Genomic DNA, 18408 nt, shown 5'->3' with positions numbered 1-18408 from the left:
TGAGTGCAACAGACCCCTGATGTATAAACAGTAACATAGTGGCAAATTCAGAAGTGCAGGGTCCTTTCAAGTTAGTCACAGCCACACCTGTTCTCCCCTTTTTTGCTGCTGAGTTGAGAATGAGATCCTTGTTAATGCCTTCTCCCACAACAACAGATGTTTCATGGAGCCAATAAGCATGAAAGGGGAAAGTTGCCTTCATGCTGAAAGCTGCTGAAAAGACTCTTCTCAGTGGCTGACTCACCTCCCTTCACTCTTTGGCTCCAATAGGAAAGGGCAAGGAAGGAGATTCTTCTCAGTGGCTAATACACTCCCCATTCTTGCTGATTGGCTCATAGGATGCTGGAGACAAAGGGACTCTGCTGAGGCCCTGCTTCCAAAAAAGTAAAGGGTCTAAGACCCCCCTGAGACCCTGGATGACTACACCCCTGTGTATAAATCTTTTCATGAATAATGTCAGCCACTATATTATTTTGTTGTACAGGTTTCACTTTCTTTTACTAAAGATATTGTATGTGTATTAACTGTTAACTTTTGTTGTGGCTAGGGAAACTGATTCAGTGTGTCATATCTTCACTTACAGCTAAATAATTGTATTTCTTCTTAGAACTGAAACATGAAATCCATGTTTGGAGACTGACGGCACAGCGAATTAACCCTGCCAGCAGAGAAGAGACAGCTGTAAAGTGCCTCTTAATGCAAAAGGTTCTTACCCTGGAGATCTTGCTGAGAAAAAAGCTCAAAACATTCCATAGGTAGGGCCTTGCCACCTTAAGACAACATTTTACAGGCCACTTTGCTCATGGGAAGTCATGCTTATTAACATGATTTAGAATATATATGTTTGGAATTATGCTGAAAGGGCCATTCACACACAAGGTGGTATGTGTGTGTGTTTAAAAGATAATCACCTAAAATTATAACATGTAAATGAAGCAAACATATTTGGAAACTTGTGCATTTTACATGTACATTGACCAGCCAGGGTTTGTGCAGCCGATGCTGAGTGCACACTTAATGGCAAATCTGAGTTTGCTGACATGCTGTGTGTGGAGTGACCCTGAGTAAAAGATTCTGAAAAATTATAGTGTTTGTTTTGGCAAAGTTTGATGAAGGTGGTACTGCTGACCAGCAAGTAGTCATCATATGCCACCCTAGGCTCCTACTAGGAGGAAGAGCGGGATATAAATAAAATAACTGATAAATAAATAAATATGCCCAGTTAAAGTTGTTGAAGCCTGTCCAGCCCTCCTTTCTTTATTTAAAACCCTTCCTAAAGCCCCCAAGCCTTTGACACAACCCCCTAGTTCCCATCCTCTACAGCAACTAAGCCTAAACATGCATACATGAAACAATAGAATATTGTTTACCCTTTCTTGGTTTTCCTCTATCAAATTTTAGATTGCAAGCTCCCCAGGACAGACACTTGCACTTTGTGAAATGCCATGCACATTGATGGCACTATCTAACTATATAATACTTTTGTTAAACATCACACTGCAGTTTGCTTGACCATGGACAGGCAGCACTGTGTTCTACAGTGTGACATCACCCAGCCACACTGGGCTCAAGGCCAGGGGGGAGGAAGGGGAAGGAAAGTGGCCAGCTGGACGAGAGTGAGCAGCTGGATGAGACTGAACTGTTATGGGAATGAACCTGCTCAAGCTATAGACTCAAATGCTCCTCACTCTCCTATCCTTGTTAGGCACAGGCTCAGGGAGGAGACTGGAATGTCTACTTCTGGGTTTTAAACTAATTGTTATATCTGGTAAGGACAAACTGTAGTTTATTGAAGTAAACCAAGATTAAACCATGGTTTCTGATCTTGTCTTGTTTCAATAAAACATTGTTTAAACTATGTGAGAACATAGATCTCATGAATGGGTGAACCTGAGGCTTGAACAGGCTCATTCCCGTAACACTATAACTAGGGTTTAGCATCATGGTAAGACAGAATGAAGTAGATTTTAGTTTGATGTTTTGGGGTGATGGGTGAAGAATACCACCCACTGAATACCAGTTGCTAGAAACCACAGGAGGGGAGAGTGCTCTTGTGCTCAGGTCCTGCTTGTGGGTTTCCTATAGGCATCTGGTTAGCCACTGTGAGAACAGGATGGTGGACTGGATGGGCCATTGGCCTGATCCAGCAGGCTCTTCTTATGTTCTTAAGATAGCAGCTGGCTAGATTTGAAGCCTCCATGTGTCGTTTGTTCCTCCTTGGGAATCTGATCTATAATGAGCAGGTGTGTTGCATGCTTTAGAAGTCTGCTTACTTCTGTTATGCTTTGCTTGTATATTTGTGAAGAAACAGATTTTCTAAGAACACCTTAAGTCTGCAGTGAGTGTTCCCTGCCTCTCCCATCAGAAGATGCAGATGCAGCTAATCAATTCTGAAAACTTCCCATCACTTGGGAAAGTGTGGTGTACCCAACTCTTTTTGTAACAAATGATCTAAGGCTGAGCACTAGTAAAGCCCTATAACAGTGAGGACACTCAGATTCATTTGATATGATTTCACTAAGCATGAGCGGGTACAGAATTGCAGCTGCAGTTCTAAAAGAGCTATTCCATCAGAGTGAATCTCTCTCTCTGTTTGTGGACTTTTATTTCAGACAAATCTCACAAGAAGATAAAAATTGGGAAACAAATATTCAGGAGCTCCAAAAAAAGGTAAAGTAATTGGTTTCAGATTGCTGTGAAACATTCCCCACTGTATTTTATTATATTCGCTTTACTATAATACTGACTACATTTCAGTGCACAAAATGCTGTATGATTCTTACCTTATTAACAACTGATTTAATGGAATTTAGACCGGGCTTCATGCATGAAGTGAGATGGGAACATAAATCTTCCACTTGGAAATTACCATGATCCTCCCCTTTCAGAGTTTAAAATCATTACCACATAGAAATCATTACCACATAGAAATTAAAATTTGAAAATTGTAATTGTCCTTTGCAGAGTAATTAAATGTCACAACCAAGGTGACTTGGAACATAAACTATCTTGGCCTGCCTAAGGGTGTCTCCAGGCTGTCAGTATTCTGAGGGAGGGATTTTGGTTTGCAGAATTAAAATGGATTGAAGTGCTCTGTTGATCTGTACACACCACCTGTGGGTAAAGACAAAAGGGAGAGTAGCTGCTGCTTTAGATGGCATTATTGTGGAAAGGTGTATACAACTGCAAACTGCTATGCACAAAAGCGCACTTGCGAAAAAAAAAAACACTGCGCGTGTGTCAAAGGCTATGTGTGTGCATGCAGCCTAAGAATAAAGCCTATTGGGGGCACAAAATTCCAGCCTCGGAAAGTGTCAAGTCTCTCAGACAACTAAAAGTTAATTTCTAGTGGAAATTGTATTCCTCTCTTGCTGTTCCTGTTACAAGAAGAAACAAAGTTAACAAACATGTTTATTTTCAGCCCCTGTAACTGTTAGACACAAGACAAGGCCTGCTTTTATTTACGTTACTAGGATGAAACAACACGTTAGGGGGTAGATGCATCTGCTTCAGTGCTGTTTCTCAGATTGTAAGCAGGGTTCTGAAAAATGTGTTAAAATTTGTGGAAACCAGACGTTGTTTCTTTCTAAATTTAAAATATTATTTTCACACCTCTGGTGTTCCCTCTCTCATTTTGATGGCATTGTCCATATTGTGTAAAAAAAACATAAAAAAAGATTTAGGAAAGCATGCTGACTTTATGTTTAAAGAATGATTCTTCCTATTGACATGGTTCCTGTGTTCTCTCCTCTCAACAGCACAGAATAACAGATAAGGTGCTTCTCATCAAATGCCTGACTGTTTTGGGATTTGTTATCCTCATGTTCTTCCTCAATTCATTTGTTCCAGGTATTCACCTAGGTCTTGGTAAGCTCTGCTTGCTTTCTTTTTTTTATGGGAAATAGGAAAATACTGCTTTTGAACATTGGAATGTTTCATGCAACTTTTCCCGTGCACTGCAAAGGCCTGAACAAATATTTCATTTTTTGAATCATCATGGCACACTTGTAACTCTGCAGTCATTATGTCTGTTCCTCCAGAGCTTGTTGCTGGGAATTCAGCAACCACACAACATCTGAAGATTGCTAGTGAAATGCACTGCCCCCCCCATTGCCATACTGCCACTTTAAAAGAATCCCTTACCTGAACCGGCTGCGGTGGCAAACAGCTTTTGAGGCTGCTCAGGGAATGGAGGGGCCTGGCAAATGGCTTTAGTGTGCAGACGTACATTGTGCCAATGCTGAGAGAGGGCAGGGCAGATGCGTGGGCTATTTAAACCCACCCCCTGTCCTGACCGCTATTTGTTATCCACCCTCTCACCCTACAGGCAGTGCATGTAGTGGCTGGTCACCTTTGGGGGGGTGCAAGTAGAAGTTTTTTCTTGTCAGCTGATTGGCTTGGCTGGCATTGTCCCCACCTACTCTGTACTACTGTGGTGGTAATTGTTGAATAGTTTAATTGGCCATATTGGCAGGAAAGTGCCGGTTATGAGCTTGTTAAGGTTTGGTGATCACCCTTAGGTACCTTTGAAAGGGAAAGATGTTGTCCTGAGACCTGCCTTCAAGTCCTGTGGGACTCACTGGCATGGTTAGGGAGCACCTTTGGGGCCAACCTACCTGGAGTTGTGGGGCCTCAGGAAGAGGTGCAGCAGGACACTCACCTGAGAGGGAGAGGTTAAAGGGAGGGGGTAGAGAACCAGCTACCCCTGGGCCTTCACAAGGTTGGCTTGCCCACAGTTAGGTTATTAGTTGAATCCCATACCTCGTTTCTCCTATGCAGATCTGTTTGGGGTTTAATAAATATTTTAATAAATAATTGTGGCCCAGTTCACCCCAACCTTTGGTCTCTTGCCTTTTTATTTCCATGTGTGGTTGCAAACAAAAAAGGGGAAGAAATATTTTTTCAGTCTGCAGTTTTATGAATGTTTAACCTAAAAGCAAACCCTGTTCCTTAGTGCAGTGTTTCCCAACTAGTGGGCCACCAGATGTTGTTGGACCACAATTCCCATCTTTCCTGACCATTGGCAATGCTGGCTGAGGCTGATGGGAGTTGTGGTCCAACAACATCTGGAGGCACACTGGTTGGGAAAGGCTGCCTTAGTGTGACTTTTAAAATAAACAGTTCAGTAGGATTGGGCTTCAGGCATTTATATAATGCTCTAGAAAAAGGATGGGGAACTTGTGGCCCTCTAGATGTTGTTGGACTACAGCTCTCAAAATCACTGAACATTGACTATGGTGGCTGAGGCTGAGGGGAGATGGCGCCCAACAACATCTGGAGGGGCACATCCTTGCTTTAGAATGTTTAAGGTTCTTTCACGTACTAGATGTTGCATATCCCAAAGTAATTTTTGTCTTCTGAAAGTGACAGGTGATGGAGGGCCTAACCCTTTCTCCATTTGCTGCAGCCCCAACCATGATCTGCTATTAGCTGAAGTGGGGAAAATAAGCATGCACAATTGATGTCTGTGGGTTTTCTCCTCTGTGGCTAATAGCTGTTTGGGGGAAGGATGTGGATCATGACCATGGCACCTGAAGAAGGGTTAGGTCACCACCCCTATGCTATGGCCCCAATGCAAACTGGAGCCTCAGCTGCTGCTTTTAGAAGATGAAAATTATATTGGGAGATCTAGTCACAAGACTCCCTCCCACATATCATCTAGATCCTTATATCAAAACCTTGAAATATAGCCGCTTATCTCTGTTGTACCTCTGCTGACTGCCCCAGCATTGAACTGCAGAGCTGGCTAGTTTTTTGGTGATGGTCATGCTATGAAGGAAGTGCTGCTGCCTCCATTCCTAAAAAATGTAAATACATATGTATTTGTGTATAAATATATTATATGCATGTGCGTGTACCCGCACATACACTCTCTTTTTGACAGTGTCAACAAGCATATAGATAAAGGTGATCTGGTGGACATAGTGTACTTGGACTTTCAAAAAGCTTTTGACAAGGTACCTCACCAAAGACTCCTGAGTAAGCTTATCAGTTATGGAATAAGAGGAGAGGTCCTCACCTGGATTAGGAATTGGTTAAATAGCAGGAAGCAGAGAGTAGGAATAGAGGGATGGATGTAGGGTCTGTATTGGAACCTGTAATTTTTAGCTTGTTAATAAATGATCTAGAGTTAGAGGTGAGTAATGAGGTGGCCAAGTTTGCTGATGATAGTAAATTGTTCAGGGTCATTAAAACAAAAAGAGATTGTGAAGAGCTCCAAAAGGACCTCTCCAAACTGAGTGAATGGGTGGTAAAATGGCAAATGCAATTTAATGTGAGCAAGTGTAAAGTGATGCATGCTGGAGCAAAAAATCTTAATTTCACATATACTCTCATGGGCTCTGAACTGGCAGTGACTGACCAGGAAAGAGACCTTCGGGTCATAGCGGAAGATGTCAACCCAGTGTGTGCGACAGTTGTGAAAATTCCATGCTAGGGATCATTAGGAAAGATATTGAAAATAAAACTGACAATATCATAAATAAAAATATCATAATGCTGTTATATAAATCTATGGTGCAACAGCATTTGGAATACTGTGTACAGTTCTGGTCACCTCACCTCAAAAAGGATATTATAGAGCTGGAAAAGGTTCAGTCAAGGGTAACCAAAATGATCAAGGGGATGGGGCGACTCCCCTATGAGGAAAAGTTGCAGCATTTGGGGCCTTTCAGTTTAGAGAAAAGGCAAGTAAGAGGTGACATGATAAATGATGCATGGCATGGAGACAGCGGATAGACAGGTTTTCCCCCTCTCTCATAACACTTGTGGACATGCAATGAAATGGAATGTTGGAAGATTCAGGACAAATAAAAGAAAGTACTTCTTCACACAGCACATAGTAAAGCTATGAAACTTACTCCCAGAGGAGGCAGTGATGGCCAGCAGCTTGGATGGCTTTAAAACAGGATTAGACAAATTCACGAAGGATAACAGTATCAAAGGCTACTAGCCATGACTACTATGTTCTAGCTCCACAGTCAGAGGCAGCATGCTTCTGAATACCAGTTGCTGGAAACCGCAGTGGGGGAGGAGAGTGCTCTTGCACACAGGTCCTGATTGTGGACTTCCTGTGGACATCTGTTGAGAATTGTTGGCCCATATGTAGAACATATCTTACGGAAAGCAGGATTGGACCGAGATGAAGGAGGTGTGAAAATTGGAGGGAGAAACATCAATAATTTAAGATATGTAGACGATACCATACTCTTAGCAGAAACCAGTAATGATTTGAAACGAACGCTGATGAAAGTTAAAGAGGAAAGCACAAAAGCAGGACTACAGCTGAATGTCAAAAAGACTAAAGTAATGACAACAGAAGATTTGTGTAACTTTACAGTTGACAATGAGGATATTGAACTTGTCAAGGATTATCAATATCTTGGCACAGTCATTAACCAAAATGGAGACAATAGTAAAGAAATCAGAAGAAGGCTAGGACTGGGTAGGGTAGCTGTGAGAGAACTAGAAAAGGTCCTCAAATGCAATGATGTATCACTGAACACCAAAGTCAGGATCATTCAGACCATAGTATTCCCAATCCCTATGTATGGATATGAACGTTGGACAGTGAAAATGGCGGATAAGAGAAAAATCAACTCATTTGAAATGTGGTGCTGGAGGAGAGCTTTGCGCATACCGTGGACTGCAAAAAAGACCAATAATTGGGTGTTAGAACAAATTAAACCAGAACTGTCACTAGAAGCTAAAATGATGAAACTGAGGTTATCATACTTTGGACACATAATGAGAAGACATGATTCACTAGAAAAGACAATAATGCTGGGAAAAACAGCAGGGAGTAGAAAAAGAGGAAGGCCAAACAAGAGATGGATTGATTCCATAAAGGAAGCCACAGACCTGAACTTACAAGATCTGAACAGGGTGGTTCATGACAGATGCTATTGGAGGTCACTGATTCATAGCGTCGCCATAAGTCGTAATCGACTTGAAGGCATATAGCAACTGTATTTCTAAATGTATTTTATCATAAAATATGCCACTTTTAATGCATTATGGTACATTTTTGAGCTGCAAATGATGTTGCAAAACTTGGAGAACTGTGATATCTGAAGGATAATTACATTCTGATCCATGTATTAGTCCAGGAGGTGCAAATAAGGCCATTTTTGTTGCCTAACTACAACTCCTATCATCCCTGACCATTGGCCATGGTAACTGAAGCTGATGGAGCTGGAGCTGGAGTCCATTAACATCTGGAAGGCCACAACTTTCTCATCTCTGAATTATCAGCTCTTTGATATAATATTGTGCAGTTTGCACCTTTACCCACTGATCTTGTCTGTTTTCCTGGAAAACATTCCAATGGAATGTGGGCATCCTGCCACATAAAATGTCATAGCCTATGTGAGAACTGATTCTGATTATACAGCAGCATTCTAGATAACAAAATGGAAATCAACAAATGTCCTGATGTGTTTTCTAGCTATGGATTTCTGTAATGTCATTATCTATAGTGACAGGCACTTTGAGTAAAGGCTTTCATATCTGGTTAAGCGAAAATTAATTTAATACCAAATTTTATACGGTCTCTTCTTTATCTTGTTTTAACATGGATTTGACTGTTAAAACTTATATTGCCAACAGGAACTGGGGATAATTAAACTTCGATCAAAGATTTTATTTTAGTACAGATGATACAACAAATAATTTGAATTTCAGAAGAAATTATTTAATAGCCTGAGAAGTATATTGGTGCCTGGGGGAATAGTCAAAAGAAGGAGGGGGGAAAATACAAGCAGGAGACACAAGAGATATATTGTACCACTGAGCTACAGCCCTTTCCAGAAGGGCCTTGAACTTCAGTAACACCTCTTGCTTGTCTGGAAAGAGGGTAGAGAGGGTTTGGTGAATTTTTGTAGAAACTAATGTACTGTACAAAGGTAAAATGTACATTTGTTGCTCCACCCACTTTTGCCTCTGGCTCCACCCACCACTGGCATGTGGCCCTCAGGGCAAAAAAGGTTCCCCACCCTGCTTTAGAGTCTGGGTATCCCAGCTCTGTATAGTAGGTAATCAAGACTGTGAGAATATTGCAGGCCTTCAAATTGCGCCTCTTATTGCCAATTACTCAAGTTCCTAAGTGAGGAAAGGGCAAGAATTGGGGAGTGGTGGCTTGGATTCAGGCGCCCCTTCCTCTCCTGCCTTGCTTATTGGTAGTCAGCCCAGTTGAGGCACAAGAGTTGGACTGTGAAACTGTAAGGGCGGTGTTCTCTTTTACTGCCTTGAAACTACTGGGTGCTTTTGCATGAAATGAAAACAGTCTGAGCCTGTTCTGCTGTGTTTCTCAGTAGCTGCCACTCTTTTTGTAGGTTGTCTGGACATTTGTTAAACAAGGATAGCTGCTGGAGGGGACGCGGAATGAGAAGTGCTCTAAGGTCCAGGACATCCCTATTTGACCCAGACTGATTTCTGGTTTCTTCATGCTAATTGGGCTAATGTTAGTGAATTTCACATTTCCTAGCTCAGAAATATGAATTTTAGCCATTTATAAATATGTTTGCTTCAGCTATGAAAGCAAACATTGCAGCCCTGAAATCCAAGCCACAGAAGAAAGTAAATCCTCTTTCTCTATTTCCTTGATTTTGCTTGCTAGGCTATCTCCTAAAATTTGAGTATTGCATTTTGAAAACGGAGGCCAGTAATGTCAAGGTCAGTATTGGCTCATTATAGAAGCATTGTAAGATACTGATTAAATGTTGAGTTTCTGGAGAACTGGAGGGAAAGCTACAAAAGCTCCATTAAGGTTCATTGCCCACCCTAATAGTTAATCAACACTGTGAGGATTCCCTAATTTTCAGTATTGGACATGGAAACATTTTGGTTACCTGGCAACCATTAATAGTTACCTGGCAACAAGTGATGGCCAGTTGTGCAATGACATGAGAATCTTGCTTCTGACCTCTTTAGCACAATTGTCACCTGCTATGCTGAACAGTCCAATAGGAGCTCTTTTGAGTTTGCTATGCCACATGTCCAACAGACTGCTTTTGATTTGTTTGGTACAAATCTCATCTCACTGATCCTAGTATCTCATTGTTTTGGACAGCTGCTGGATTATCAAAAGTGACATGTTTAAGTATATTTTTCTGAGATGACATGATATGAAAGTTCTTTTGGAGGAGTTTGATCTGTGATAGTTTGATCTGGCTGTTGTGAACATGCAAATCATCATGTGGTGTACAGAAATTAAGAGATGAACATGCACATGTGAACTTCAATCTATTGCCTGAATCATGCTGGAAGACTGTGACAGTGTAACTCTGTGCAAGCTTACTCAGAAGTATGTTCCACTGTGTTCAGTGGAGTTTATTCTTAAAGTGTGTTTACAATTACAGCCTTAGAATTGTTGACTTGACATCCAGATGGTGGAGTAACATAAAGGATGGCAGAAAAATAGGGATCCTTGAGGAATTTGTTCTTTCTGAATTCAAAATGGAGTGACCTGATCCATACTTCCAGGACTTACATGTGTCTCAGAATACAGTTATCCTTCAGATTTCACAGTTTGGGATGCAGTTCTCAGGTCAAAAATATACCAAAATGCATGTCAAAATGCACATATTACAATGAAATGCATTTAGAAATGCATACCAAGGTAAAATAAGTTAAAATAGATGTTTAAATATAATTTTGTGGATATATATATTTTGCAAATATGGAAGTGACCAATGGTCAGGAACGTTGGAGAATCGTAGTTCAGCAATATCTGGAGGACACCAAGTTGGCTACCCCAATGCACATAATCATGTGTTTATAAATGGCTATTGAAACCGATTGCATTTGGAGGCATTGGCATTTTGCCCTTGCAACCTGCATTTTAAATATATCCCTTTAGTACTGCAAGATGTCTTTATTTTATTTAATCTGACATCTAATTATTCAGCAAAATGTATTATTGCCAGAGCATTCAATTAGGGCTGTGATAAACCGCTCTGATTAGGAGGTCCCTGTTTTATTGTTTTTTCCTTTGGAAACCAGTTGGTATATTTATTGACTAATTTGCATAATCTGCAAGAATTTATGAAGAAATTCACCAGAGAAATTAACCACTCTAATTGCAAAGGACAGCAAGAGAATCCCTCTGTCCCTTAAATGAATGACATTGAATGCATTATGCAAATTGCCAGGGATACAGTATCTTAATCAGAGCTTGGAAAAGTTACTTTTTTAAACTACAACTCCCATCAGCCCCAACCAGCATGGCCACTGGATTGGGCTGATGGGAGCTGGAGTTCAAAAAAGTAACTTTTCCAAGCTCTGAAATACGCAAACAAATGAAACCTAAGAAAGTGGCAGGATTTGCACATGTAATTCCTCTTTATTTCTCTGCTCATTGCTGCTTAGGTAGTCATGCAAGATTGCTAGCTTTTAGCAGTGATTTCCATGGTTAAATGAATGAACATAACAGGCTGGTAGCTGCGTAGCCATGTGTGACCCTTGCCGGGGAGCACTGTCTAGAAGTGATAAAATGTTTACATTACTCTGGGATGTCTCATATGCTCAACTAGAAATTACTTCTGAAGTTTTAAAATGAGGTGTAGTGAGAGCAGGGCTTGTCTTACTTAAAATTAGATCCCTGCTAGAAATTTTACGATATTGTTAGTTAGCTGCTTGGAGTTACTTGTAAGATAAAATGGGGGCATCCATTTTTTTTAAAAAAAGATAAATAAAGCCTGCTTGTGGTTGTGACGCCTCGCCATAAACAGCACATAGGTGACAGGGGCCAACTGCTCACTGTCCTCCTCTTCCTGCTGTGGGGAAGTCAGAGACAGCTTGCAGTACTTTTCACTTTGTTCAGGGTGCCTGAAAATAGAAGAATTGGGATTGCCGCGTGCCCAGAACAAAAATCAGATTGGTAAGCAGGACCTCATGACAAGGATCAACATTGGATGGGGGCTAGGGAGAGCCAAGGTTGAAGATTGGTAACGTGCTCAGCTAGCAGCATGAAGCATCCCATTTCAGAGCCCTTCTTGGAAGGAGGAATTCTTACTTTAAGTGTGATCAGACTCAGGGTCTGATCCACAAGGAAAGGCGTGGCAGCCAGGCTGATTGTAAAATCTGTTCATTATGTCTTGGAAGCTGCTGGTGCTACAATCAGGTCCTGGTTTCTAGCCCTAATGACCTTCTGGACAGATTCCCTGCTGTTCATTCCTTAGCCCTGAAGGCTCCGGACTCTTGATAATCCTGTTAGTACTGCTGGACAGCTCTCTGCTGTTCAGTGCTGTGGGTATCTGGCCTCTTACTCTTGGCAAACCTTGCTGACTTAGCTGGTCTATTCCCTTGCCTAGCTTGTAAGATTGGAACAGACCGTGGAGGAGGAGAAGTGGCAACAATCTTTTCCTTTCTGCAAGGCTCCCAAGAAATGAGGAAGCATCACAGCTTCCTTTTCTTTGAGGTCTCTGTTCAGAGTAACAAGATGGGTTTTTAAAATTTTCTCTTTGCTGGTTCTGGCTTTCAGATTCAAGCTGCCACTTCAATGATATATTTGTATGTGTGTGAGTTTGTGTGTGTCTCTGTATTCATAAACATGTGCGCACGCGCATGTACACACACACACAGTTACTCTTATGCCGTTAAGGTTGCTATTTCAACCTGCATATTACATTTCAAAGAATCAAGTAACAAAATGTATCATGCAGTTCTGTCCTAAGTGATCAGCCAATCCTTGGGCTGCAGGCCTCTGGTTTATAGCACTACATAGCTGATATGTGTTCTCTGAAACTGGGGTGGGAACCATTAGGGCTCAATTAACCATACTGCTAGATATACTGTAGAGTTGATGTAGCAGCTGATTATTCTTATATGAGAGAGCTTCTTTGGAAAAAGAGCGAGAGAGCATGGCTGACTTTCAGTTGTACTGGCACAGGCTGGGCCAGTCTTGTGACTGTTCTGTCCACATGACATCTGGATCAGATTTTTCCACTCACTCTAACAGGTTCAGTTTCAGTTGAGTACAAAAATCCAGTCTGTGATGAGCTGGGCCCAAACTGGACATGATGCTTAATGTCTCATTAGCAGTCATCTCAGTTTTATATATAAAAATAATTTGCATGGGCAGGAGGCATTGGTAACACATTAGTAGTTTTAACACAAGGCATTAGTAGTTTTAACCCTCCCCTCCCCACTCAAGAACCTCCAAATCTTCCCTAGCAAGAATCTTCAAAGAACAAATCCATCTATGTATAATACAGCCTGAGAAGGCATCATGCAGGTGGAATGGGGACTGACTGACATGGCAAACTATTGAGCTAAATCAATTATTAATTTTTGCTTTATTTATGTTCTAAATTAGAACTGCTTTTCTTGTTAATTTTTTTATACCATAAATGGATTGAGAAGTGTTGAGACTGTAAAAATTATGTGTAATAATTGATTTTCGAAAGTAAAGAGAGAAATTCCCCAGCTCAAAATAACAACTTTATCACATGCCAGGCTTGCAGGATTTATTTTCATTTAAATAAAAGCATAAAATGTCTCTTGCTTGCTCAAGTAAGCCACAGAGTATCTGCTCACCTATATTAATGTAAATGATCTTATGAGGCTTCTACCTGTCTTTGTGTACTTGTGTGAGTCTTGGCAAATGACAATGTGTTTGAAATATAAGCTGGGGTTCTGAATATGGTTCTTCATACAGACCTTATGCCCTTCAATACAATATTGGGCATTTTCAGATCCTTAGTGAGGTGACTTTTCTGAGGCCTACATAATCTTTGCACCATCATTGGTAGCATGGGAACTAATTGTTGCAGTTGGCCAACCCATCTGATTGTATCCACGAAAACTTTACCAGAGTAGTAGGGAAAGAAGCTACAGCACAGTGGCTGGGCTCCCACATCACAGGAGTAACATACGGATCAGGACCTCAGTCTGTATCACTGGACAAATACAAGGGGAAATTGTGCCTTCCCAATATATTTGAGTTCTTGAGGGTGTCAAACCTTTGGAGCATCTAGTGCAGAAGTCACTTTACCTTGTATCCTGCTGACTCCAAGCATTTGCACCACATTGCTGCCAATGGTGGGGTTGGGGAAAATCTCAGTGCAATGATGCCATGACATGAAGCACATTCCATGCATAGATGGGGAGGAGAGAACTCAGCATGAGGCGGATTACAGTGGCAGTCGGATGCCTTTTGCAATGGGTAGTTCTGCCCTAAGTTTTTATTCTTTCTGGAAATTTCATGGGTTGGCTCAAGAGATCTACTGTGTACCAATATGAGTCTTAGAAACCTATTAAGCTCATACGCGTGATACCATAATGTTCCTTTTCACTGTGCTTGCAAGCCAGAGCAATTACAATTTACAGTGAGGTGCTCATTACTGTAAGCACAATGAGGCAAAGATGACAGTCACAGTGGAGCAGGGTTAAATATCACTACACTGTGTTCTGCACCTCGCTGGAGCTTCTGAAAAAGCAATCTAAATACATTTACTAAATAAGTTTGTGACTAGTCCTCTAATTTGCCAGGTTCCATGGGGAGGTATGCACCAGAAAAATGATGCCAAAAGGAATAGCTATTAATTCAGGTACCATTGAGAATTCAGTGCCTTGCGAAACGTTGTTTCACAGTCAAAGCCCATATGTTCGCTTCTCCTGGAGCTGATGACTATTATTACACCCCTGGATAGCATGGAAGAAAGCCTTATAGTCTGTAAGAGATTAAAGAGACTATATCACTTTTTACATAAGGCCGTATATGGAATAGAATATGAAAAATGAATGAACCTGGGGGATTTTTCTCTTTGGCAAAAAGCTCTAACCTTCTTTAACCCATGTCAAAAAGGCAGAAGCACTATAAGCTTTTACAGAATATTTGATTAGATCCTCTTCTATAGCAGCTTTCCCAACTTTGAATAATTTATTTCAAACCTCTTGCCAAGCATTTTGGAGAGAGGGGATACAGACTGGCACAATACTTCTTTTTATTATTGTTCTATTGCCTAACTATCTCCAAAAATCACCTTAGAAATAGCATTTATATTTAAAACTGCAGTGCCCTCTGAAGAAGCAAACATACTTGGCTCAAACAAAAAGTTTCTGGCATCGTTAAAAAGGGTAGTTTAAAGAACACTCCAAATATTTTATAAGTAATACACCTAGGGAGGTGCTGGGCTCTCCAACACTGGAGGACTTCAAGAGGCAGCTGGGCAACCACCTGTCGGGTATGTGTTAACTTGGATTCCTGCAATGAGCAGGGGGTTGGACTTGATGGCCTTATAGGCCCCTTCCAACTCTACTCTTCTATGATTCTATGGTTTATTATTGGGTATCTTGGATGAGTATCCTTGTGAAGGCCTGGGTAGAAAAAGTCAGTTGTAAATCGGTAGTTGTCAGTAATCACTATCAAGAATGAGGCATGTGAGAAACTGATCCATGGAAGATGCAATTGCAGTGTCTACAGTCAGGTGAGCTGAAGATGCAGGATTACAGCCCACTGAAGATGCCATTGCATCTTCTGAGTGGAAGTGCACCCTATCATGCATAAAGCAGGCAGTGCGTTTTCATCCAACTGCAAGTGTGTGTGTGTGTGTGTGGGATGTTGACCCTCCTGGCTTATCTTACTTTAGTCTGCCGCCGAGGTGATTCCTTCCCACCCCCCTTCAGCTTGGCTCCAACATCAGAAGTCAAGCTTGTTTGGGAAAAAAATCATCTGGAGGGACAGACTTCGGGAAGGTTTTCTATTTGAACTGAATCCACACATGAGGTGAGGATTCAGCAGCCCTCTCGCATATGCCCCTTTTGCTTTTTAACACCTTAAATTTGCTTTTAAGGTGTTTAAATATGGGCCTAGCATGTCTGGTATGACTCTAAGAAATAAATTCATACAAATAAGAACTGGGTCTTAGTTTCAAAAAATATGAGGCCTAGTTGTTATGTGCCTTCAAGTCGATTACGACTTATGGTTGTCATGCCCCCCAGACCCTCAAGGTACTGGGTTCATGCATCAGGCTCAGACCCCCACCCTTAGGGAAATGAGACTGGAACCAAAAAGCTATTACTTCACCCTTGCCAAGGCTGTGTACGCTCACAACAACCCTGCAAGGTAGAAGGTAGGCTGCCACCACCCCTGTATACTGGTCCACTCAGAGCCAGGGGATCTCTGAGCCCAGAAGATATATAAAACCAAGGTCCTAAAAGGCAAGAGTCACAGTTACACTCCTTGCCAGGCACCTCTGGTTTAACACTTAAAATCCAAGCCTTCAACTTCTTAACCCTCTTTGGTAGTGAGTGACTGAGATGGGTCAAAGCACTGAATTCAGAACCACCCCTTCTCTCAAATGAACACACCAGGTTAAATAGAAGTAGCTTTTATTAAGAAATATAAGTGCACATATCATATAGCAGCAAGTAATCCTTTAAGACCATTCACCCAACAGGGGTTTAGGTTCTTACAAGAGAATTCATACACACAACAAGAAAATAACAAACTAACTCACCTAACTACTTACTCACGAGGTAGTTGGTTGCGTGGCACCTCTCCTAAGAGAGATGGATGTTCAACATAAAGCAATGGAACCAGACATAGGTTGCCTTCCCATAAGCAACCCCTGGAACCATAAGGCAGAAAGGTTTGGAACTCTGGTGCCAGCCAGCATAGGCAGAGAACAGAGAACAAAGGCTATGGGTCTCTAGCCCTATACTTAAGGGAAAAGGATCCTAACGGTCCAAGATTAATTGACCAATCAGGAATTGGCTGATGTAACTTTCTTCTCGATGTTTCTCACATTTTCGCGCCTTCAGGCCCCCCTCCCAACTGTGTTTTTCCAACTGTACAGGCCAAGGATGACCTTGGGTACCAGGCACTTGCTAATCAGCAAAGATAAACAGGTGCAGCTTGTTAAGGCTTCTCTAACCATCTTCAGCTCGGAAGTGAAACTTAAATTTACAAATTGGCAAAGGCTTGTCTTTTCTAACTGTAACCATCTCCCAGAGTCCCTTACTGGAGCCAAAGTATTTTTAATAACTCATGACCATTACAGGTTCATGACAATGGTGACCCTATGAATCAGTGACCTCCAATAGCATCTGTTATAAACCACCCTGTTCAGATCTTGTACGTTCAGGTCTGTGGCTTCCTTTATGGAATCAATCCATCTCTTGTTTGGCCTTCCTCTTTTTCTACTCCCTGCTGTTTTTCCCAGCATTATTGTCTTTTCTAGTGAATCATGTCTTCTCATTATGTGTCCAAAGTATGATAACCTCAGTTTCATCATTTAGCTCCTAGTGACAGTTCTGGTTTAATTTGTTCTAACACCCAATTATTGGTCTTTTTCGCAGTCTGTGGTATCTGCAAAGCTCTCCTCCAGCACCACATTTCAAATGAGTTTATTTTTCTCTTATCCACTTTTTTGATTGCTACACAAACACCATTTTGTTACCAGAAGGGTCAGCTCCTTCTGCTTCCCCATGTAGACTTAACAAGCTACAAGTCTTAAGGCCAGAAGATAGAGAGGGAGCCATGAAAACACCTAGATAAGAACTGAGCTGTTCACAGAAACAGGGCTTGGCTCATATCAGGGAGGTAAAGAGAGGTACGTAGCCTGCCAGGGCAGAGAATATGCAATCAGATTAAGTATTTAGGTATCAGACTGGCCTACATAGTATGGAAGTGCAATGTGAGCAGCTTTTTTTTAAGAGAAGAGAGGCATGGAAAGGAAAAGCTAGTGTTATCTGTCTGCACCCATTCTAAGGGTTGTCAAAGTGGCTATGAAACTCGAAAGTTCTCCAGGCATGATCCACCACAATGGCAGCTTTTCTGTACTCCCCCCCATGTGATCTCTTTGCCTGCTTTCCACTCTTAGCCCTTAGCAGGTGGGGTTGAAGGGTGCGCAGCGGGATTTAGGAGTGAAGCCACAACCCCAGAGAAAGTGCTTGCTGAACAAGCGGCTCTAGAAAACTAGAGCAAGTGCCAGGAGCTGTGGGACTTAAACTGCCCTGTGTGGTGAGCCAAAAAGCTGCAGGTGAAGTACCCCTCAGGCCTTGAACTGACTCTGCCCCCACATGCTGGCCATTGGATCTTCCTAGAAAGGAAGGAAGGGATATCGGAAGGCTCTGCTCAAGCCTGTTCTGCTCAAGCCTACCCCAAGCAATACAGTCTTCCTGAGCTTTGGTGTGTCCCTGTATTCTTTGGTGGTTCTTCAGACCTGACTTGTGGTTTGCTTTTTGGCCCTGCTTCCTGGTTTGCTTCCTTTGGCCCTGACGTGCTCTCTAATCCTCATTTCTATGTTCATCCCTCCGCTCTGATCTCCTGGTGCAGCCATGGCTCAACCATGACAGCAAGTACCCAGGTCACATGCTGCAGGGGAAGACTGAGGGAAGAAAAGACACTCACAAAAGAAAAACCGAAAACTGAGTCACTATTCAGCCTGACCTTGGAGCAAACAT

General features: G+C 41.8%; 1 protein-coding gene across 1 annotated transcript in view; it reads left to right on the top strand.

Moving 5' to 3' along the window:
• OCA2 (OCA2 melanosomal transmembrane protein) overlaps window positions 1-18408 on the top strand; it is a 297850-nt gene that overhangs the window by 153074 nt on the left and 126368 nt on the right. Inside the window, exons 17-19 of the mRNA XM_061629684.1 lie at window positions 608-755; window positions 2613-2670; window positions 3759-3867. Coding sequence (XP_061485668.1) covers window positions 608-755; window positions 2613-2670; window positions 3759-3867 — 315 coding nt within the window. The remainder of the gene's footprint in view (window positions 1-607; window positions 756-2612; window positions 2671-3758; window positions 3868-18408) is intronic.

This window comes from Rhineura floridana, chromosome 5 (assembly GCF_030035675.1).
Source record: "Rhineura floridana isolate rRhiFlo1 chromosome 5, rRhiFlo1.hap2, whole genome shotgun sequence".
In the NCBI taxonomy this organism is placed as follows: domain Eukaryota; kingdom Metazoa; phylum Chordata; class Lepidosauria; order Squamata; family Rhineuridae; genus Rhineura; species Rhineura floridana.
This window is presented reverse-complemented; position numbering and strand designations above follow the sequence as displayed.